This window comes from Pyrus communis, chromosome 6, assembly GCF_041283825.1.
Source record: "Pyrus communis isolate YQ-2024b chromosome 6, ASM4128382v1, whole genome shotgun sequence".
NCBI classification, from domain to species: domain Eukaryota; kingdom Viridiplantae; phylum Streptophyta; class Magnoliopsida; order Rosales; family Rosaceae; genus Pyrus; species Pyrus communis.
The window spans coordinates 1865102-1888668 of NC_142570.1; the positions used below are offsets into that span (position 1 = coordinate 1865102).

A 23567-nucleotide genomic window follows, 5' to 3' on the forward strand; every position below is an offset into this window, starting at 1 on the left:
TAAACAAAAAACAAAAAAAAAAACCATGCATGATATTTATCTTAAACGTACCAATATACTTTGAATTGAACACCAAGGACTATGAAATTCAAACTAACCAAATTGAATCATGCAGTTCCTATTAATTCATTTCATCATCTCACCTCACACAAAATAAAGATCCGGATTCCGAGAAGTGAAATCCAAAGAGGATCTCAAATTCCAGAACACGAATTACTACCCCACTCCTACTTTTAACTTTTTCAAGAACAGTTCCAAACAAAAGTATGAACTGACAAACACAGCCCGTCAAATGATCCAACTGTCGAGCTCTTGGATCTCCTCGCCAGAGGGCCCAGCCCATAATAACCAAAACAATGCCGAAATATGTTTGGCGCCGTTGCATTTGCATACATCCCAAAACATACACACAAAACAAGCTTTACATGCATCTCACAACATAAATTACCGTCCCTCCATCTGAAGGACTAGAAAAACTGCTGGAGCCATTGGGAATTAGCTGCATCCTTCTGCAACTCATCCTTCATCTTGCTAACTTTTTGCAGAGCCTGCTGTAAATCCATCGTCTCCAATGGCAGATTAGAAAACTCCTCCAGAAACTTGTGCGCCCGAGCAGCTCCTTTAGACATATCACCAGAGTCGTGCTCTCTCTTACGCTTCAAACCAACCTGTAAACCAAGATTTTTCAATCAGACACCTTTTATTGATAAAATCCAAAGATTAAAAAATCCAGATCAATTCTCTTTGCTAAATACATCTTGACTTGTTTATTGTGATAATCAAGTGCGGAAAGAACGATGCTTAAAGTTTCTATACCAGTGTTGCGGTCCTGTGCCTGTGAGCAATGTATCGATCTAATAGTGCAATGCAATTCCTACTAGTACTCTATGCATCCGAGTTCAAAGAAGTCAATGTACAACATATTTGTATCATCAAACACCAGTGTAAGGCAGCACAAGAAGTTATAGCGTCGTTAATTATTCAAAGATATGGTCATCACCTCTTCTGTAGCATCATTTGGCGTGACTGTAGTAGCAGAGAAATCCTCCAGTTCAGCAGCTTTTTCTCGAGCAAGGGAAACAACACTTTCAGGAAAGTTTGCAAACTCTGCAACTTGAATACCGAAACTTTGATCACAAGCCCCTGGCTCAACCTGGAAAGTATGATCAAAACAAGAAAATGAGTGAGTTCAGTTTTGCACAACCAAGATCGCATGCACTAGCATAAACACGAAGAGAAGATAGAAGAAACATTATAGAGCTTAATCGCAAACATAAGTACATGACATCTCCCTCCAAATCAACTACATGAGATTCTGGAAAAGACAATAACTAGAAAATACATCTACCTTGTACAGCATAGTCAACTTGCGGCTTGATGAGTCAATATGTGCACTAACATGATAGTTTGCTACGCCAACAATTTGCTTCATATTAGTGTCCTCAACGACATTTTCATGAGCTAATGCAGTTAATTCATGAAAGTGGGTTGCGAATAAGGTAGGTGCTTTAATCACTTCAACAAGGTGCTCACAAATGGCCCAAGCTAAACCTGAGCACCATAGCAAATATTGATAAGACAAAGCTGTAAACATTTCTATCGCGTGTAACTAAATGTATCATGCATTAACAAAACTGTAATATAAAACATTGGCAGTATCAAATACATTGGAAAAAAAGAAGGTTCAAGAGAAACTAACCGAATCCATCATAAGTTGAAGTCCCCCGGCCTAACTCGTCAATAATTATTAGTGACTTGTCTGTAGCTCCTTTCAGTATAGATGCAGTCTCAAGCATTTCTTGCATAAAGGTAGAAACTCCACGTAGCTAGAAAGAAGAAGAAACACAATTAAATTTCCAAAATGGAAAGACAAATCTCCAGCGGAAGATAAGAAGACTACAGAGAACTAAAAGATCATTTAAATATCATAAAAAAGAAGTTCAAACTTCAAGAGAATATGCCAGGAAACTCACTTGGCAGTCACCAGCTCCCACCCGAGCAAAAATGCAATCACGAACAGAAATGCTAGCTGAGTCACAAGGAACGAAACAACCAACTTGTGCCATCAGAATATTCACACCAACCTACCAGTGTAAAGAAAATTCAGTCACTTGTTAATAGTGATTAAAGCATTTGGAATTGGGCATGGATGTGGGGTGTCCAATTCGGTGACACGAGCCACATATCAAGTGCAAGAATGTAATAGTTGCATGGAAAGTTATGGAAGCAGCAGAAGAAGCATTTGATGAAGTCATTAAAATCACACCTGTCGGATAAACGTTGATTTACCACCCATATTGGGACCTGTGATGATTTGGAACCAACTCTTTCCTCTCACCTAATCAGCAGAAATAGTAACAAGCACATAAGAACCCATCCAACTTATAAATTCACCAATATCTTGTTCTTTTTAATTTGTTTTTCCTGGGTTCACAAATACTCACAAGTTTACAATCGTTGGGTATAAAATTCACCCAGTCCTGAGCCTCCACACAGGGATGTCTACTGCCTTCTAATATAATATCCCCTTCATCCTATTATAGCCAATAGCACAATAATTATTATCAAAATATACAATGTAATAACAAGGACTAAAAAAACATTATTGTTATTCCGTAAGAAATAGAAAGAAAACAAAAGGTCTCTGATTACCGGTGGCGTGATGACTGGCCTAGTGTAAGGAGTAGGACAACTAGAAGCCAAATCAGCAAAACTAAGTAAGACATCCAATTCAGAGAGCAACCCAGCTACAGACCAGAACACCTGGAGATGAAAATTCCTTTAATCCAGAACAAGAAATAGGATTAAGCACAAAACACAGCAAAGTATACTACCTCAGAGAAAGTTGTTGTAGTTTGAACAACTCGGTTAACAAGCTCTTTCTGACAACTCTTATACTCTTCAACTATTCTTTGATACTGATCCCCTAACTTTTTAAGCTTTGTGTTGGTAAATTTCACTCCATCCTTTCGGGTTTCCAGGACAATGAATTGTGTTGTGAGCTTCTTCCGTATTTTTGGCTCTTCCTTCTTTGTGATTCTGAAAACATGCCCAAATTGTGTACCTTTATCTAATTTTAAAGCCTTATCTAAGGCGAGATCGAGATCATTGGCAGTTTGTTTGTGCAAATTCTGTATTTGGTGCTCCAACGACTCTTGCTCTTCCTTCAGTGCAGACAGTGCTGGGTCATAACTAGATGATATCATGTACTCTCCATTCTCAAGTTGATCAAGGTCAACAGCAGCTTCCACCAGAGCAATGAACTTATTTAAGTGGCGATCATCAGTCCATAACTCAAGGGGTTCCCAATACCTTTCCTTGGTCAGTGAAGAGAACTGTCCATCATAGCGTTCTAGGGCACTCTTAATGTAGGGAAGTCTTATACATGACTGCACTTGAAAAGGAAAAATGAGTCAGCTTAAATGCATAGGTACACCTATAAGATAAGTACATTATACTAACATTTTGTTTTACAAATATTCATATATGATCATACCAACAGAACCTCAACACGGTAGATAACCTTATAAGACATAGATTGTACCTGATAAAGTTTCACAATATGCTGCAAACCAGCTCTTTTCTTCTCAAGATTGTGCATCAGCCGCTCGATGTCTGAAATTCTTTTCAGATGCTGCCTCAAATCTTGGCGAAGTGCAGGATCCTCCACAAATGCTTGTACCAAATCTAGCCTCGAGTTGATTTCATTTACATCCAATAAAGGCTGTTTTAGCCACATGTGCAGTAATCTTTTACCCATTCCAGCAGTACAAGTCCTATTCATAAGACCAAACAAACTGAAATTTTTGTTTGCATCGGTTTTGCTTTCCAGGACATTAAGTGCCCTCATAGCAGCAGAATCTAACCTCATATAGCTATCAAGATTATATCTTTGAATGCTATAATTTCCATAATTGCTCTCATCAGCAAGTAATTCTGCATAAGAGAGCAATGCCCCCAATGCACCAGGTGCAAACTCAAACCCTGACACAAAATCTCGAACTGGTTCAATGGAGCCTTTGACAAGACGACTAAGATCCTGAACCAAATCCCTCATCTTAAATTCAGTCTTCTTCCTCTCAGTTAACATGACACCACATCTACCCAGTGCATCATGCAATGTTCTACTTTCGCTAGTTTTGCCACTCTCTAGAGGCAGAAGGCATTCCTTGCAACCAAGTGCAACTAAAGCCGATTCCACATTTGTAAAGTGACTATCATCAATAAATTCGGCTAATCCAAGTACTCGTTTAGTTAGATCAACATATCCTAACCCAACTGTGCAACCATTTTCCCGAAAGTTAGGTAATAGCGCAACAACCACTGGGGTATCCTGCATCTCATTGTTGGCAAACAAAACATCTTCAAAACTGCCAAGGTTTCCAGGCGTTCCACTTTTCACCAGCCTCCAACTTGAGCCACTACCCTCGTAAATCTCAAGAGTGTGGTCTGTTCTTTCCAGTAGTATATCACGTGTAATTGTCTCAAACATATTTTTACTAACACTCACACTGGATAGGCCATTAGATCCGCTACCCAACTGCCGTAAAGCAGTGGTGGTACGGTAGTAGGTCTTTGCGATGAGAGTGGCATTTTCACCATGAGCAGTATAGTAGTCCTGAGATAACAAGTCACATGAACTGGTCAAAATGCAGTTACAATAAGAATAACGAGAATCCAATAGAGATAATAGAGGAGGAAAAGGGGATAATAAAATAAGGGAATGCACAAAAGAAAGCTGGAATACAAACTGACCCGACGATCAAACAATCGAATAGCTCTTGAATCCTGCAAAAATATAAACAGAACAAAACCCAAATAGTCAACCGGAAAGTAAATGCAATGAAACGAAATCAAATCTAAATTTTTAAGTCTATTTCAACCTCAAGCCAAATTCATTCAAATAAATAAATAAACAAATACAAAAATAGAAACAAAACATGATTTTTATCACTTTCAATTTCAAGAAATTAAACAGACAGCTAGGGTTTTGAATACTCACATTGGGGAGGGTTTTGAAGAATGAGAGAAACCCTTGAGATTGCTTTGCATCTAAACAAATTGCAAAAACTATATAAATACAGAAACATATACATACAAATGAATTGTAACGAATATATGTGTGTGTGTTTGTGTGTATATACAAAAAAAAAAATAACTGAAATAATTAGTGAAAAATGCAAAGCTAGGGTTTCTGCGAAGCTTTACCTAGCTTGAGCTCGGGAAGCTTGCTGTGGTCCTCAAAATTGGCATCCATGGCCGATTCGTTGTTAGGGCTTTCAACTCTCCGACCAGAAAAGGAAGCTCCTCGCGCCTCAAAGTTTCTGAAAGTGTGGGTTTTGCACAAGAAAACGAAATGAACTTTAATGGAGTTTGGGGATTGGCGGGAAAGAGACGAGGGGCCGCGGGCTTTTGGAGAGTTGCGCGTGTGCCACGCTCGTTGTGGTTCTTAGTACGGAGCTGAAATCTGGCGCGTGGGGTTTTCGAACGTTAGTTGGACCTGGGCCGGCCCAAGAAGGCCGACATTTCTCGATCCAATGCTTTTGAAAGCAATGTGGCAATTTGGAATTTTATGGACATGTTTGGAAATGCCAATGAGATTCTTTTAAAAGTGATTTTTTATGAATTTTCTGTCATCTCGTAGTTTAACGTTATTTATGTGCCAATATTATAAAATATTGTGCTAAAAAAATAAGGAGGCAGAAAGTTCGTGAAGAGTTTCATTTTTCAGACTCTTCTTAGCATTTCTTTTACTTATAATAATTGATTGTAAAGAATATATCATTTGTGTTCATGTATTTACTAATAACTAAATGAATGAAAAAGCGGGTAACTCTTGTTAGTTTGAGTATGAAATATCTTAAAAGCGAAAGTACGCGACAAATAAACAAATTGTTTATCTCATATCCATTATTTCTTATTTAACTGAGTAAAGATGTCCAAAATGATTTGAGGTAATGCTAGGGAGATCATTTATTTAAATTATATTTTATAAAGGGTGATGATAGGGAAACCAAACGATATAGACACTGATGATGGATTATTACATAAGTGTTTATTAACATGTTTATTTCCTTTTGGTGCAAATTTAATTTAAAATTTTGGTCTTCCTAGCCTTATTCTTTTGTAAACCATCTGACGTGATTGTTTATGACTGTATTATTACTTAAGCGTTGATTAACGTACTTATTTTCTATTTTGTGACACATTACATAATTTGTAAATTTAGTTTAAAATTTTAATTTACCTAGTATTACTCAATGATTTGGCTAACGATATTGTGTTGTACCCGCCTTATAAGAACTTGTCCTATCCCCTAGGAATGTATTAGACCCACAAAGAAACAAAGGAAAAGAGAATCTTAATAAAAACACAGAGAAAAATGTCTTCGGTCTGTGATAGAAAACATGATATATGATCAAAAATTGTACTGAGCAGACAAGAACCTTTTCATAATTTTCTTATCCGGATGTTTTTCTGTTTTTTCTTTCCCAATCCCTTGCTAAAACGTGTCCAGATAGAAGTTTGCTTAGACCATTATTTCTTCCCACCATCTATTTTTAGATTTTTTGCGGGCATTAATTTCAATATTTATATATACTGATGAACAAAGGCATAATACATAATATTTCTGAAGTTTTCTGAAAACCCTAAATTTTTCCAACCCTAAACTGTGTGCATCTCCTTGGCACTATCTTCATAAGTTATTCCGTTGGTTTGAACATCTAATCACACAAGGGCCGGCCTACTGTAATATAAGATAATATTGGCATGAAATTATATGGAAATTTGTATATGGGATTTTTGAACTTTAATTCTTCAAAAAGATTAAAATTTAATAAAAATTTGGTGTTAGATTGAATATTGATTTTAGTGTGTACTTAATTCAAATTCCTATTATATTTTTGTTTTTATATTTAATAAATAACTTATTTAATGTTATTACATTAAAATTAAAATTTATTATTATTTTAATTCATTAATTTTATTTAACTTTCTCTAAGTTCATTAATTTTTAATTAGTGTTCCTAAATGTCCGTATCATAATATATTTTACTATATTAGTGTACCGAAATGTCCGTAACTAAATCTATTATAGTGAATTAGTGACACATAAGTGTACCGAAAATTTTGTACCTAACTATATGATACTAAACTAGTGTACTGAAATGTTGGTACCTAAATATATTATACTAAAGTAGTGTACCAAAATGTCCGTACCTAAACATATTATACTAACTCAGTGTATCAAAATGTTTGTACATAAATATATTGTAATGAATTAGTGGCAGATAAGAAAATATGCAAAAACATAAGTGTACCAAAAAATCTCTACAAAAATATTTTCTTATATAAGATGCTTACCATAATGAAAATTAAAATTTATAATATTTTCATAAAATTAAAATCGATAAAATTAAAAAAAAAAAGAAAAAAAAAAGGGAGACATTGAATACATATGTTGGCATTGAATAGAGTCTATAGACTAAAATCAATTTTTAATCTTATATAAAACATTTTTCTAAAATTTCATTTTATTTAGGAATTAAAATCTAATTTTCTATTTATATATCTAATAAAACCCTAAAAAGAAGCTGATATATATGTGTGTGTGTGTGTGTGTGTGTGTGTGTGTGTGACATGCAAAAACCCTAGCTAGCTACTTGATAAACAACAACACAAAGTGCTTACGGAAGAAGAAAATCAAGGGCTTTGCGCACAGGAAGCATGAAGGTACAGCATCGGCCATAGAATATTAGGTAGCACGCATGCCTATACAAAGTCGTCATGTCACCAATCAGAAACTTGGGGTCAGATACATAACTCCGTGCTTGGCTCATGGATTTAAATATATAGTATATTGTTAATGTGGTACAATCCACCGGTCCACCTTAGCTAGCTAGAAAGTAGTTTTAGTTTGAATCGTAATGATAAAATTTCCTTTCTTTTAGTTATTCCTTTTCTATGTTGAAAAAGTTGGATTTACGTCTAAATCATCACTTGTCAAAACTACTCTAAGTTAGAAAGAGATGTTGCATGTATATGAATCACTCAAATATGATTCGGAAGTATTTAATCGGAAATACAAAATGTAGGGATTAATGTATTATAATTGGTTAGCACTAGAGTGCTTTGCATGATTTATGTACACATTTATTGATGCTATAAAAGGCTAGAAAGATATCATCACTAGCAAGCATAATAAGGATAAAAAGAAGCGTGTGGACTTTCTTTCCCCATGACAACTTAATCAAATTAGTCAAATTAGACATATATATATATATATATATATATATGAGTACCTTCGAAATGCTTTAGCTGTAACAACTTAATCAAATTAGACATGTAAAATTACTTTAGGGACAAGGAAACTCCAGGAAATCGACCTAAAAGGGACTTAAATGAGGTGGAGTTTTTAAATTTTAATCAATGTATAATTACCACAAATAGTCACTGCACAATAAATTGTCCCGCACAATGCCCCAAATTCCTTTGCTATCTGTGGTAAATGGTACATCCCCTACAAAAACTCACATTATGGATCACATCCAGATAATATTCCAAATGAATCTCATGACAAAGCAGGCTCATGTGATGAAAGCTAAGGTTGTAAGTTTTGAACCACAGATTTGAACATGGTGGTACAGACAGGGCAGAGACCATCGCCCGCAAGGAAATGAAAGCACTTAGACAAGCAACCAATATAACCATGGACTTTTTAGGGTTTTATTGTACACATTCACATTATATATCACCCACTCCAAGAAGTGGTACACTCGTCATCCCCTTTACTTTCATAGTTATCTCCTCCTTGAAAGCAACCTTAGAACAACCATGGCACTGGTATACATCATCATGTGGTCCTTGTTATTATGCCAGCCTAAAGAGGTCAGGCTTTAGCTAAAGCTACTCTAGAGAGAGAGAGAGAGAGAGAGAGGGACAGATAGAGGTGGTTTATATAAGTGGGGAGAAGGACGGCATGTAAAAATGGAAATAAAATTTGAGAAAGAAAGGGAATTAGTAGGTGCATAAATATATACATAATGCAAAGAGGGCTTTCAATTGTCGATAGGATTATTGCCATATTCATCTAAGATGGATGGGATTGGTTGTGTGGCTATTTCTCATTGGCTAGGGCTCTTAGAAGGTCTTGGTACAGGGCAGTGGCAAGTACAAGCATAAGCAACTTTTTCTTGACAGTGAGGGAGGGAGAGAGAGAGAGAGAGAGAGAGAGAGAGAGAGAGAGAGGGAGATAGAGAGAGAGAGCTAGCTTTTCAGCTTTCATTTCGTAAAAAAGCTTAACCGATAAGAACGCATGGGATGGGAGGGAACCCAGGAACATTCGTACATGGACATACTCAGTGAGAGAGAGAGAGAGAAAGAGAGGGATAGATGAGGCTTCTCTTCCTTTTGGTGACAGCGACATGAACGGAGATGCCCTAGTCAAAGGAGTACTTGCCCTATGAGAGTGCAGGCCTCACAGTTGGTAATGCCCCTTTGAGTTAAATAATTGTCCTCCCTTTCTAGGGTTAGACAGACGTGGAGGTTCATACTTCATGCATTAATATCATTGATTCATTATGTATAGAAAAACACAAAAGAAGAAAAGAGAAAAGCTAACTATACTTGGAGCAACACACATAGATTTGTTCTTTTATTTTGCTTAGCTTTTGATGGTGTTTGGCCTCTCATGTGAGTTGTATATAATTACAAAGTAATACAAGGACTATTCTAACTATTGAAAATTAATGGTGCATGCCATGTCACTTAAATGATGATTGAGACATATAGAGGAGTAACTTAACTTTTTCTAAGAATAAGGTTGCTTAATTTTTCATGTGAGACAGCGCATAACATTTTCTCATAACCTCTTACGTGTTGCAACATCCAAATCAAACATGTAAGCAACATATATTGGGTTGCATAGATCACGTGTGACCTTTGTATTTCACATGAGCTAACTGATTGTGATAATTATCAAGGAATTAGTTGAAGATTCACTATAAAATTAATTAACAATAAAAAAGTAACTCTACTTCTGAGATGTGTGAGGACTTGAAGGTTAAAAGATTCTCATATTGGTGAAAGGAGAAACATTGCAAGAAGTTATAAGAGGTTGTGTTGCTCTACATATTGCCAATTAATTTTATGATGAAACCTCATAAGAGGTTGTGTTGCTCTCCATATTGCCAATTAATTTTATGATGGAACCTCAGCTTTTTTTATAATATCAAAGTAGGTTGAAACCCAACTAGCACACGTGATCCACGTCACCCAATTCATGCTGTCCACTTGTTTGGCTTGAAAACCCACAACATGTGAGGGGGCATGTGAGGATACGAAGATAAAAGAATACCACATCTTTAAAAAGAAAAACCTTATAAAGATTTATTAGAGATTGAATTACTCCTCATACTACTAATGAGTTTTATAATGAACCTTAACTTTTCGATACAGACATGTAGATCACTAAACTTTTTGAGTGGGAAATCACTCCATATCCTCACAATATTCATATAAATTATAATTGAAATAAATAAGTTAATTATAGTTGAATCTTACCAAAACAAACCACAAAATCCACTCTCCATCTTTATGTGTGTGTGTGACGCTATCTAGCGACTGTGGTGTATAGTCTCTGTCTTTATTTTTTTTATTTTCTTTGATAGAGAATCTAGGTTATTGAATTAAGGGGTACTTTGATCCTGTTGTTGTTGAATTTAGACCCTTTTTTTACTTTTCAATTTTAATTTCATTTCTTAATTTATGACTATTTACTTAAAATTTTAATTTGTTTATTTAAATATGAAAATTAGACCACTTTGAAAATAGTTAAAAGAAAATTCATTTATCATCATATATGATACATGTACCATAGGTTGATAAAATACATTTAACATACGATAGAGGCATCAATGAAAATAACTAAAAATTAATCTACCTATGATCCATGAAAATAGTTCAAAGAAATTTCATCTTCCAAAGGTTTATAAATTCATACTAGTATACATGTTGATATAATATAATACCTATAACATAAATTAGTTAACACAGTTAACTTGGGATGGAGGTAAAATAAAAAATTAAGATACGAATTAGCAGAAGGAAAAAGAAGAAACAATAATTAATTCTTATATTTAATCCTTAAATGAAGTAAAAGATTAACCTATAAATAAAAGATGGCATTTATCATAATTTAATAAAAATATAATAAAAAACCTAAGTCAACAAAGTGGACTTAATCCAGTAATACCTAAGAACTTGGATTTATACCAAGTTTTCTTTTGAATGAATCTATACCAGGCAACGTGCAAACCACGTGAAGAGGTGGGGCAAATAGAAAGATTTTTATGTGTGCTCGGAATTCAGGATGAAAAATCACATATTATTATACAATAGAATGAACATTTAAAAAATACTTTCATATGATTATATAATAATATATGATGTTTTAATACGTGTTTCTGACACATTAAAAAATCTCTTGTGAAAGTAGTACCAGGTGTTTTCCTATCCACTCAGTTGCTTCCACACATTATATTCTAAAGTGTAGAACCAACTTTTTGATGAAAAGACTAAGAAAAAGATAGCTCCTTGTCTCTGCAATAAATTGCCCCCTACTCTCCTTTGCTTCTTTACCTTACTACTTCCTTAATAGCTTCTCTCTCTCTCTCTCTCTCTCTCTCGCTCGCTCGCTCGCTCTGTGATTATATTCAACCCCTATGGACATATGGTGTTCTTGCTGTGCTGTCTTTCTCAACATCTCTATCTCCTAACCATGACGATCGATGGTAAATGTACGATCTCTCTCTCTGTCTATGTCTTTTTCTAGCTAGCCATAACCTTTTCTCTCTCGGGCAAACACAAAAGGAAACCAAATAAATACAGTACATATAGTTAAAGGTGTACATATTCATATTACTAATACGTACAATATATATACACATATGAATTATAAGTATATATAGCTATCTGAGGAGCACTGCAGGCAGCAGCTGTCTTTCTCAAGCGCTCAGCTGGCCGTAAATACAGTAACACACGGCTGTCTTTCTCAAAGCTGTCCTCCTATAATTTCTCTTACTACTTTTGCAGGAAAGGTGAAAAACAAGTGCACTGAAATCTCATTCAATGGCAATGGCTTCATCATCAAGTCGTTCTCAAAGCGCAAGCCAGGCCCAACGCCTAATTTCAGTCCAAACAATCAGTAAGCCGATATCCCCAAGAGTACAAATTGTACACTATAGATGGTAGCTAGCTAGGGTTAATTTGGAAATTGAAAGCAACCAAACAAGCTAAGAGTCTAAGAGGGAGATATAACATGTTTCCCTCACACAACAACAATCTTAACGAATTAGTACCCGTGTCTTATCCTCATGTCGATCAATCAATTTTCCATAGCTGGCCATTTCACCATGACAATTCTACATTAACTCCCAATTCCCTTACTATTCTCAACCCCAATCCCAACTCCAGGCAACAAGGAGGAGAAGAAAACCTTCATCAACAACATCAACACCTTCCTTTTTCTTTGCTCTACTTCCCCTCTCCGTTTGAAGACGACGACGTTTTACTCTTTGATCAGCAACACCATCACCAAGAACCTGACCATATTGAGCTTTCACTTCACGAGTCTCAAGAACCACCTTATTTTATGAAGGAAGCTGCTGCTGCCGCTGATGACAACACCGTAGTAGGCAATGATCATCAGAAGATCACTACTACTAGTGTTAATAGAAAAATGGTGGACTGGGATTCCAACAAAAAGGGCCATCGCATGAACATGGATGATCAGCCGCAGATCCCGAGAAGGAGGACTTGCAAGAGAGATCGCCACAGCAAGATCAACACTGCCCGAGGCCCCAGGGACCGTAGGATGAGATTGTCCCTCGAAGTTGCCCTTAAGTTCTTTGGCTTGCAAGACGCGTTGGGGTTTGACAAGCCCAGCAAAACCGTGGAGTGGTTGCTCATTCAGTCGGAACCTGCAATCAAGAAACTATCAAGAGATCATCATCGACAATTCAACTACAAACACATGGTGAGATGTGCAAAAACCACATCTCCAGCTACTTCGGAGTCGTGCGAAGTGCTATCCGGCGTCGATGAGGCTCCAACAAACGTTAACATTAGTAGTAATGGTAAAGTAAGAAGCCGCGGGATCAAACCCTCAGCCAAAGAGAGAAAGATTGTCCACAGGCAATCAAGGAAGAGCGCATTTCACCCTCTTGCAAAGGCTTCCAGGGAAAACGCAAGGGCAAGGGCGAGGGAAAGAACAAGAGAAAAGATGCAGAGGTCAAAGAAGCCTAGTAATGATCAGGCAAATTCAAGCCGTTTGAGTTCTTGGAACCCATTTGAAACTGAGGAAGAATCACCAACTCACAACAACAATATGACCAGTACTACTAATGATCAGCCCAATTCAAGGGCGGTGCTGCGAGATTACCCTGATGAGGTTGAAGAACCATTAAGCAGCTCCCAAGCCGGAGATATTCAAGACATGGTTGTTGATCATGGTGCTACTCATGATGCTATGGTGGTACTGGGAAAGTGGAGTTCTCCTCCAGTTTTCACTCGTCTCCAGCAAAACACTGGAATTTCCCAAGAGGTAACTTCCACCACCAAGTTTCAACTTCTCTAATGTATGTATTTTCACAACAAATTATAAAATGTCTGAAAATTATGAGAGAAAAAAGCTGTACTCAATCGACATATTGTGGATGCTATAACAAATGTGCATCAAGTATTGTCGATTGAGGTACGATCACTAATCTGAAAATCGATCCTAGACGGTTGGTTACTGTTTCGATTAATGCCTAAGCGTTTGAAAATTAAGAAAGGCGTCCGCCTAGACCAGCTGAGGCGTCCGCCTAGACCAGCTGAGGCGTCCGCCTAGACCAGCTGAGGCGTCCGCCTAGACCAGCTGAGGCGTCCGCCTAGACCAGCTGAGGCGTCCGCCTAGACCAGCTGAGGCGTCCGCCTAGACCGTCTAGGCGCCCGCTTAGACCATCCAGACCCGCCTACCTAGATCATCTAGGCGCCCACCTAGACTAGTTAAGGCACCCTCCTAGGCACCTAACTAGATTGCAACTCACTTAAACAGAAAATAAATAACTTTATTCTAATAAATTGTAAGAGACTTATTGATTACTTACATGACCACACTATATTTGTTCCTTATATTTTCATTATATTCCAATACTTCTTTATACGGATATTATTCTATTTTATAGTTTATGATGAAATTATATATATTAAGTATAAACAGACTTATTTGCACGAAATATAATGGATTTATTTAAATCCGCCTAAGCGCTAGGCCCTAATTCGTTGCCTGATTAGCGCTTAGTGTCTTTTAGAACCTACGATAGTAAGTATTTGCTATGGCTTCTTCTGACAACACCACATAACTCTTAATTTGCAGCACCAACAGTTTGCAGACTTTCAATTCTTTGGCAAACCATGGGAGGTCGACAACAATACTCATAATCAATCTATTTTAAGTGGAAATTTTCTCTCTTGAATCATTAAATCTCAATTACAAGTGCCTGAAAAACATTCTGATCAGTAATTCGTGTACATGTTTATTCTGTTTGGAATAATGTAATATAGCAAATTAAGTGTCTTAATTTTCAATCGTTGTGTACTTTCCCTCTAAACTAGTAGTATATGTAAATTAATGATTTATATCTACATCCTTTGCACTAAGGAATTTTTTCGGTTTGAACTCTAAAATAGCTTTCCTTGCTTATGATTTTATGCTGATGTAACATATTTGTATCCAGCACAATTTTTTTTTTGTTTGGGGTACAAGGCTTAGTATTCAGGGCATATATTTAAAAAATAATTAAATAAAAGTCCATAACAACATATGATTTTCCACTTGACGAATATATCTATTTTTTTTTTTTTTTTCCTCCAAGCCCTAAATTTTTTTTAGTAAGGTTTAGGGTCACTTCTCATGCATATAATATGCAATATCCATATGTAGTTGAACTAAGTGCATACCAGTCAATAAATTCTGGCTATTAATCAGCTTATCTTTTTGGAAGTGACTGAATAGACCCTTGAGTGATCCACTAATTCCCAAATTCAAGTCATATGCATGCATGCTTCCAAAAGTCCATTGAGGCCTGATGAGGAGAGAAATATCAACAGACAAATGATCCTTCACTTCATCACTTTTATGTAATGTCTAAAATATCTACGAAATTGTCAAATATCTGAAAAATCAATGATCGATGTAGAAGATGAGTTGAATTGAAAACTTCACCTTATATCAGCGAGATAGAGAAAAATTAATAAATATCAATGATATTTATTGATTCATTACAGAAAATTTGCCGGAAACCATTGCAGATTTCGAACTTTTGAAAAATTTTCCCTAATTTCAATTAAATTTAAATGAGTTGATATACCGATCCAATTGTAAATTTTTATAATTTTTGTCGAAGACAATCGATATAAATATCGATATATCCATCAATATTTACATAAATATGGATATCAATCTTTCCATATAGTTCGATATTATAAAGAGTGCTTTCATCATGTCATAAATTCTGAATGGAAGACGATGCAGGTATCATGTACATATGGAATTTTGTATAGGGGAAAACGCAAAAGGAATAATAACATTAAATTCTAGTAATCTATAATCATGATAGAAGTTGATTTGTTTAAACATGTGTAATGGAAATGGATTAATTAATAGCTATGAGATCATATATTTAATTTCATAACAGTTATAGTGCAGATTCTTATAGCACCTAGCAGGCAAAGACCACAGAATAACCCATATTACATTTTTCAGAATTTAGATAAGCTATCAAGAATGAAAAAAGCAATAAGCTATTACATAATTCCATCCTATAATATTGGTGTCGAGTAAAATGTGTAATGTATGCATTTTTCTCGTTTGTAAAGCTACTGCTAAATGTCATCTTTCTTTTTTCTGTGTGAGTGAGCATGCATGAAAGAATTACGCGTCTCATCTAACCATTGACAACAAATAACCTTCCAATTTAATTAGCGAGTCAGGTACATATATACATTGGTGAATTGTTCCATACATCGATCGACCATTAAGAGTAAAAATACTGTTTATTAGTTGAGTTGTGTAAACTCAAACTTGAAAACCACCCTTCGGGTCTTAGCCTCGCTCTTATGTAAATTGCACTCTCTCCTTTAATTCTTTAAGCTGACTGCAGGTGATAGTTGGGGGAAGATAAATAAGAAAATAGGAAAGTAAATAGAAATCCTTGAAAGTCAATTTAATCGGATGGAAGGTTAATAATGTTTATTTGGCTTTAGGAATATTATCTGGCATGTATATATGTATGTAAATATATATATTTACACAATCACAATCACATATAGGAATTTGAGGGTTTGCAACTTTATTTGGATAAACACTTCAAATTTTTTAGTGAATTATTATCCCTTGGATTTGAGGTAACTACATTTACGTATCTCTTGCTGAAGGGTAAAGTTCATAATGTTTAACTTAGATATGTTTTCAAAGTTTTAATTAGTAAATTCCTTATCATATACACACACACATGTATATATATTATTACAAGCGAATCTATACATTAATCTACACTAAAGAGGAGTCAGATGGTTTAAACCTGGGAGCAGTGGGTTGAAGAGAAATTACCCTAATCACTAGGACAATTCACCACTTCTCTTAACTATCAGAGCAATATCTACCGGAAGCTATCATATATGGTTTATAAAACAAATTACTCTTTTGGTGGCAGGAAACATGTATCAGTACGTACTTGCTTCCACAGGATTACGTTTTTTTTTCCTCCATAATTTATTGTATAATAGCACTGAAAACAACAAGAAAACTCTCTTTCCAAATAGTATGGATATTATGTGGAAGATTGCGGCTTCAAATTTATGTAAAATGACATGATGCAACACATCATACTATCCAATACTTCCGAGTCTTTTTCCAGAATGTGCGGTGTGGAAGGTGGTGATTGTGATATGATGTTGGACTTGCTGTTTGCTAATTACCTTTATATTTACATTTAAGTTTATCCGTGAAGTTTAGCATCATATTTGATCAATGACTCTAATTAAATTTTGGATATAAGGCACGGCATTTTTTTTTTTTTTTAGAGAACCTCAACAGTATGATTGGTAAATCGAAGATTTTTGAAGTACTTCTTTCTCTTCACAATAACAAGTGCAATACAAATTTATCCATATTAATCTAATTTAAATACACACACACACACACACACACGCACACATCGAAAAAGTTTCCTCTTCCCCTCTCCTAAGTTCCCAATTTCATTTTTAACTTTTACAGGTTATGGTGGGATGGTTGTGTAACTTCACTAAGTTTAATTTAAAACGAATTACAAAAAATTGGAAACGGTGAGCAAAACAGAACTAATGGTTCAATGACAAAATTCTGAAAAGAGCGAATAAGAAAAATTCAATAACCGTACGTTCCATTTGGATTTTACGATTTGTCCTATCTTGAAAATTCTATTAAAAAATTGAAAGTGCCAAAATAGTGGATGGCAGATTTGTCATGGAAATATTTCATATGTCGTCTTGCAAGTCAAAAGTAAGCACAGAAAAAAAGGGTAACATGCTAATGCATAAGCGGTCTATAGGCGATAGAGCGATAAGGTAAATCCGGCTAAGATCGGCTAAAGTACGCGAGCTAGAATGCATTGGATGTGTGGTTTAGCCACAATTTTAGGAAAACTAATGAAACTAACTTGTAAATTTTAAATTTTAATTAAAAGATAAAAATATGTTTTAAATGAATAGTATTATTAGTGATTTTTTAGAGTAAAAATATCATTTTTGTTAAAAGAATAAACAGTACCAAAAGTGTTTCGTTAAAACTTCCTTTTGTTTTTCCCTTTTCCATCTTTTAGTTAATGTTTTCTTACTTTTCCTGACTAAATGTTTAAGAGTGAATACGCGACTCGCGAGTTTCATCGAGTTTGTGCATTCTTAAGTTCACAAAAAATTGAATTATTTCTTCAATTGGCCTATTTAACGAAACCCTATTACTCCATACCGGCCGATATATTGCACAATGCCGGATTTTGGTTTTCTTTTTTTCGTCTTAAGTTCAGCTGATTCCATTCCATGCATGACAATGGCTATCAATTCATACTTCTCCTAAAGAAAAAGGAAACATAAGGCTAACAAGAAATGGAATCATAATACAGCTGCAGTAACAATGGTACAAAGAAGAAACTGCAAGAACCTAGAAAGCAGGATTTTCAGGTAAGTTTATTATAATTTTTTTAAAAGTTTAGTTCCCCATTAGCAAAAGATTGAGCCTTGTAATGTTTTGGTCGGACTATAGGGAAAGATGGCAGATGGAAAACTGCTAAGTTCCGGATTTAACTGGCGATTGCACCTTTTGCCTAACCCAGAAATCTTACACGCTATTTAGATTCTTTTTAAATTTTGTTTGGAACAGACCGATGGTTTTTTTTTTTTTTTAACAAATTAAAAAAAATAAAGAATGGTAAAAAGCACCCTAAGACCGTTGGATCATCTTCAATCTTTGAATTAAAATCTAAAAATTTTAACCTAAAAAGTTGAGATTTTCAACCCTTCGAGGTTAAGACTTTAGTATGAGATTATTATAGTAACTAAAAAAAAATTATGTAAATTATTCTAATTTAATTTTATGAACATTTAGATTTTGATAAATATTAGAAAATTACTAAACCGATCTCATAAAACTTGTGAAATACTAAAAAAAAATGAAACACATAAAAAATCATTTTTTATTATTTAATCGTTGAATTTAAACTTGAACCGTTATATTTGTTCATATTATATCTTAATCATTAGATTCAATAAATTTATAAATTTAAAAATATAAATAAATAAATAAATAATGAGTCAGCCAACTGAGTTCAGGAAATACTGTGCTGAATTTGTCCCAAAAACGACCTTTGAGTTAAAATTCATATTTGACATAAAGAGTGCAGTGAGTTGAGTAAGTTTAGAATTTAAAATTTGAATTTCCTCCAATAGTTGAAGTAAATTTTACTAGATTCCACAGGTTAATTTCAAGTGAAAAAATAGATACCACACGTACATATACATATACATATATATATATATTATATAGATATATAGAGTATTTATTTCACATAAAAGAAAAAGGTTAATATGATATAAGAAAATAAGAACACTTACAAATCTGATTAATTATATCAAACCCTGTAAACTTCGATCTGATCTGATATCGACAACTATAAAGGATTATCAAAACAAAACATTATTGGTAAGGGATAACAAAGCCACACACATCCCAGATCTTGTAATTTACACGGCTAACGCCCGACACCCCAACAGAGATATTCTTGAAGAAATTAGACAAAAGCCAAAACAGAAAAAGATGTGTGGAGGAACCCAGGAATACCGGATACCAGAAGTTGTTCATAGCATTGATCCGGCCGCAAAATCTATTCCCTCAACATCTCCTTATTTTATGTTATTTTTCAAAGTGGAAAAAGGCAAATCAACAAACCCTAAAAGGGAGTATGTCATGTTTCTATTTTTGAGCATGTAAACTCTCACCTTCTGTGCTCTCCCTTGAAGTTGATGCAGAGCCACACAAAAACAAAATAAACAAAAAAATGCAAAAGAAAAACTAAGATCTACAAAATTAGGATGAGATTCCCAAAAACCAGGGGGGAAAAGCATAATATTAATCAAGAATTTCCTCTTCCAACGTCGATCTGAGAGAGAGAGAGAGAGATGGAGGGAGGGGGAGGAGAAAAGAAAATTAAACTTCGTCCAACCTAAACGCTGAGAAACCCTAACAGAAGCGCCTGAGACGCATGAGAAACCCTAGTTGGGAGAAAGAAAAAGCAAAATTAAACCTGAAAGCCCCAACTGGTGAAAGGCAGAAGGAGCTTGTCTTTGAGTGGTTGGACCAACTGTAGAAGTGGGAGACACCCAATCAGGTCCATTTTCGGACTGATGAGAACTGACGCTTCATTTGGGATTTGCCGTCTTTAACCCATTATTCTCGCTAGTGCAACAAATAATGGCACTACCACTGCTGGCCTTTTTTTTTTTTTTCCTGCTATGAGGAATGCTAGTAATTTTACTGCTGGACCTTTGTGCTCACCTTTCAAATTTTCATCTTTAAATGTTGTGGGTAATCAAAATTTTCTATATTTTTGGCGCACCTTTAAAAACCAACTGTATAGAGTCAACCAAATCCAAAATCTTTAGTCATCTATCAATTATTCAATAAATCAGACGAACAATGTTATTAAATTAAACACTAGATTTTTTACAACGTTATTAATCAAACAAGGTTAAATGATTTCTAATTGAATGGATTTTTACGACATTATTATTTAAATGATGTACCAAAAAAATTGATGGTTCATAATCAACCAGAAAAAAATATGAAAGAAAAAGATAGTGTACAAATACTGTTATCCACAAATACTATGATTACAGATATTTGAATTAAACTAAAACAAACTTAAGTTGGAATCGTTGTGGACACTTGTTTAACAGAACTATTTTAGAGAGTTGCCTACCATGAAAACGAAAAAGTTGACAAGGAACACCAAAGCTAGTGAAGTACGATAAAACATTATTAGATAAGCTTTCACATTTGGCCATGTATCCATATACAAGATCATGTTGGAAGGGACTAATGAACAATAGTGCAGCTAATCTCAGGCGCAAGCCCAAGCTATCTTAATCTCATATGTCATCAAAAGCAAAATTTTGGGTCAACAAATGCCATCAAATTCAGTTTGAACTAAATCAAGCAAATATTGGATATTTCAGCACTTGATTATTTCTGTTAAGTACATATATGCACTATTATATGTCAAACAATCAAACTTTATGGTTGTGAAATTAAATTTATGACAAGGAAAAATTGCTCAAAGATGGCTAATTAAGCAGAAATTTAAAGGTGCCAAGGACTACTCACATTGAGCTGTGCATGCATACAGGTGGCAAACACATTTAAGTCCTCAATAACATTTTCTTCTACCCTTCATAAATCCTTAATTTGAAAAGATATAAGAAATGCAGATCATCAACAGCAAAAGTCAACTGCGAGATTAACAACTGTAGGTGCTGGAGATTAAGTGAAACAACATTTTTAATAAGCCAGCAAACCTCCCACCAGAAACAATCAAACCCTAGCTTAACCAAAACCAAAAAAGATAAAAGAACTCTTGAAATAAATAAAGAAGCAAACTAACCTAAAAATAAACTTAAAAAACAGACTAGCTCATACGTACATGCGTATATAGATATATTACTACTTGTGCAAGATGGTAATGGCCGTTCAAATTACTTCTGGAATCGGAAACTTACATAACAATTTTCTGTAATTTTTTTAGTGGTATATCATCAGCACATTACTATGCTAAAATAATTAACTAGAAGTGTGCAGACTGTTAGGAATATTGCATATATTCCTAACACAGACTTATGTAGTTAAATGTTACATATACATATAAAACATATATTCAAAATAAAAGGTTGAAAAATATATTAATAGGAACTACCAATTTAATCATTAAATTTCAGTTTATGCTAATTCGATCTGTACATTTAGTATTTCCCAAAGTCGAAACGAGTCTAATTAAATCAAACATTTTAAATTCACAATACTGAAATATATATATATATATATGTCCCCTGTTTCAAGATTTTAAGGAGTTATCTAATACTTCGACTTATACAAGGGAGCAAAGTAAGACACAAGACCACGATAAATTAGAAACGGAAGTATGCTTCATGTGTTAATTAAGCACTAAGAATGAACTAGAGACCATATAATCGATCCTAACCATGATGAATTTCAACATAAGGTCCAGTTTTCTTACCAGCAGACAAAACTAATGAACTGCTACTAACACTAAAGATAATGAATAAGATAGAAACGGAAGGAATTAAGGTGACCTACCTTGAAGTAAGCATAAGGATTAAGGGTTACCTGACGATGAAGCGATTTCTCGCACCGATAAAAAAATCCCCCCACTCTCTACAATTAACCCTAATGGCACAAGCTTATGCAATAGACCAAAGCGCACTCAACTTAATCTCACCTATAAAGGGACTGACTTTGGCTTATCAAACCACATTCTTACCTTACCTACATCTTCTTTGACTAAATAAAAGCATAAAAAAACAGTGACCAGCCCAATAATATTACATGGTGTCCAAACAATTGATTTCTTACATAGCATCATGTCCTCTTATGTTGGCTACAATATTTAAAGAAACAAGAATAAAAGCTTAACTAACTCGAGGGAGTACCACAGTTTTCTTTCAGAAGACAAATTTCAGTCTAAACAAAGAGAAATCGGATTGGATATGTTTGGGGGCTGAGAAAACAGACACTGGAGATTTATGATGCTTAGTTGAAGATGAGGGCTTGAGAGAAGCCATTCAATAATGTGCATATTCAATTAACTCTGACTTGAACATGTAAAAATGTGCAGAAATCACAAAGATAGCAGAGTAAGTTATGAAAAGAACACATTGGATTAGCTTCGAATCCAAGAGCGATAATTCGATCTGTTTAAAGAATCAAATCGAGAATCGTCTTGTGAACAGATTCTAAGAATGCATATGGACCAAAGTCAGTGGAATCTGACCATGAAAAGTTACAAAAATACCAAAGATCTACGGACTATCTTAGCTAGCTTTAGAACCCTTAACCCTTTAGGAAGAAAATTTTGAATTGAATGCTCTATTCAATATTTTGCAGTTATAAGAGAAATTGCTCTTTGAATTCTACAGTATTCATCTATCACTGTGACAACTTACAGAAAATCTGTTAACAATTACAACTAATCGATCTAATTGACTGACACTCTCAACGGAGGCTATATATGGATTCTTCATGTAGATCTCTTCCAAAAGTTTAGCCTACAGGCTCTATCTCTGCACATGAATCAATTGTATTTCTCCTCTTATATAAATTCAAATTTCATTTTTCATTTTTTGTATACCAGTACATCCTTAATATTTATTATATCACAATAATATATTAAAAAGGAAAATATATATAGTTACAGCAATCTATTCTATTAAGAGAAAAATGCTTGTCAACTTTTTGCCCTCTTTTTAATAAATAATGTTGACAAAAAGGAGGGTAAAATAATAATTTTGTATCTTTTGACAAAATAACAATCATATCCCTATTTTACCTACGTTTTTTTTTTGTTAAGAAAATAACAATCATATACTTATTTTTCTAATTTTATCCTTACTTTTGATACACAATATTTACATAAAGAGGATAAAATAGGAAAAAAGTTGACAATGAGGCTTCTCGTAATAACACTTTTGATACATAAAGAGGACAAAATAGGAAAAAAAAGGGAGAAATTGTTGTTAAGGAGGCTTCCATTTATATAATAGTATAGAAAAAAAATATATACTTATTAAGAAAAATTGTTAGTACACACAAAATGTGTGCTTTCTACTAATAATCAATTAAAACAAGAAAAAGTAAATAAAAAAGATTAATTGACACAGATAGTACAGTAATCATTTGAAGCAGGTGAAGATAAAGAATG

General features: G+C 34.5%; 2 protein-coding genes across 3 annotated transcripts; one reads left to right on the forward strand and one right to left on the reverse strand.

Annotated features, from left to right (window-relative positions):
• Window positions 1-87: 87 nt before the first annotated feature.
• MSH2 (MUTS homolog 2) lies at window positions 88-5400 on the reverse strand. Its single transcript, XM_068449947.2, has 13 exons — window positions 5209-5400; window positions 5003-5052; window positions 4756-4788; window positions 3545-4618; window positions 2835-3389; window positions 2653-2763; window positions 2445-2534; window positions 2267-2338; window positions 1974-2084; window positions 1700-1826; window positions 1349-1551; window positions 1001-1153; window positions 88-668 (listed from the first exon to the last, which is right to left on the reverse strand). The coding sequence occupies exons 1-13, from the start codon at window positions 5255-5257 to the stop codon at window positions 468-470; spliced, it is 2829 nt and encodes a 942-aa protein (XP_068306048.2). The 5' UTR covers window positions 5258-5400; the 3' UTR covers window positions 88-467.
• Window positions 5401-11643: 6243 nt separating this feature from the next.
• LOC137711661 (uncharacterized) lies at window positions 11644-14722 on the forward strand. 2 transcript variants are annotated; one of them, XM_088695345.1, is made up of 3 exons: window positions 11644-11798; window positions 12094-13603; window positions 14420-14722. In XM_088695345.1, exons 2-3 carry the CDS (start codon window positions 12320-12322, stop codon window positions 14516-14518), a joined length of 1383 nt encoding a protein of 460 aa, XP_088551471.1. In that variant the 5' UTR covers window positions 11644-11798; window positions 12094-12319; the 3' UTR covers window positions 14519-14722. The 2 variants fall into 2 exon arrangements, with proteins under 2 accessions (XP_088551471.1, XP_088551472.1); XM_088695346.1 differs by having other exon boundaries at window positions 11657-11792.
• The last annotated feature ends 8845 nt before the right edge of the window (window positions 14723-23567 follow it).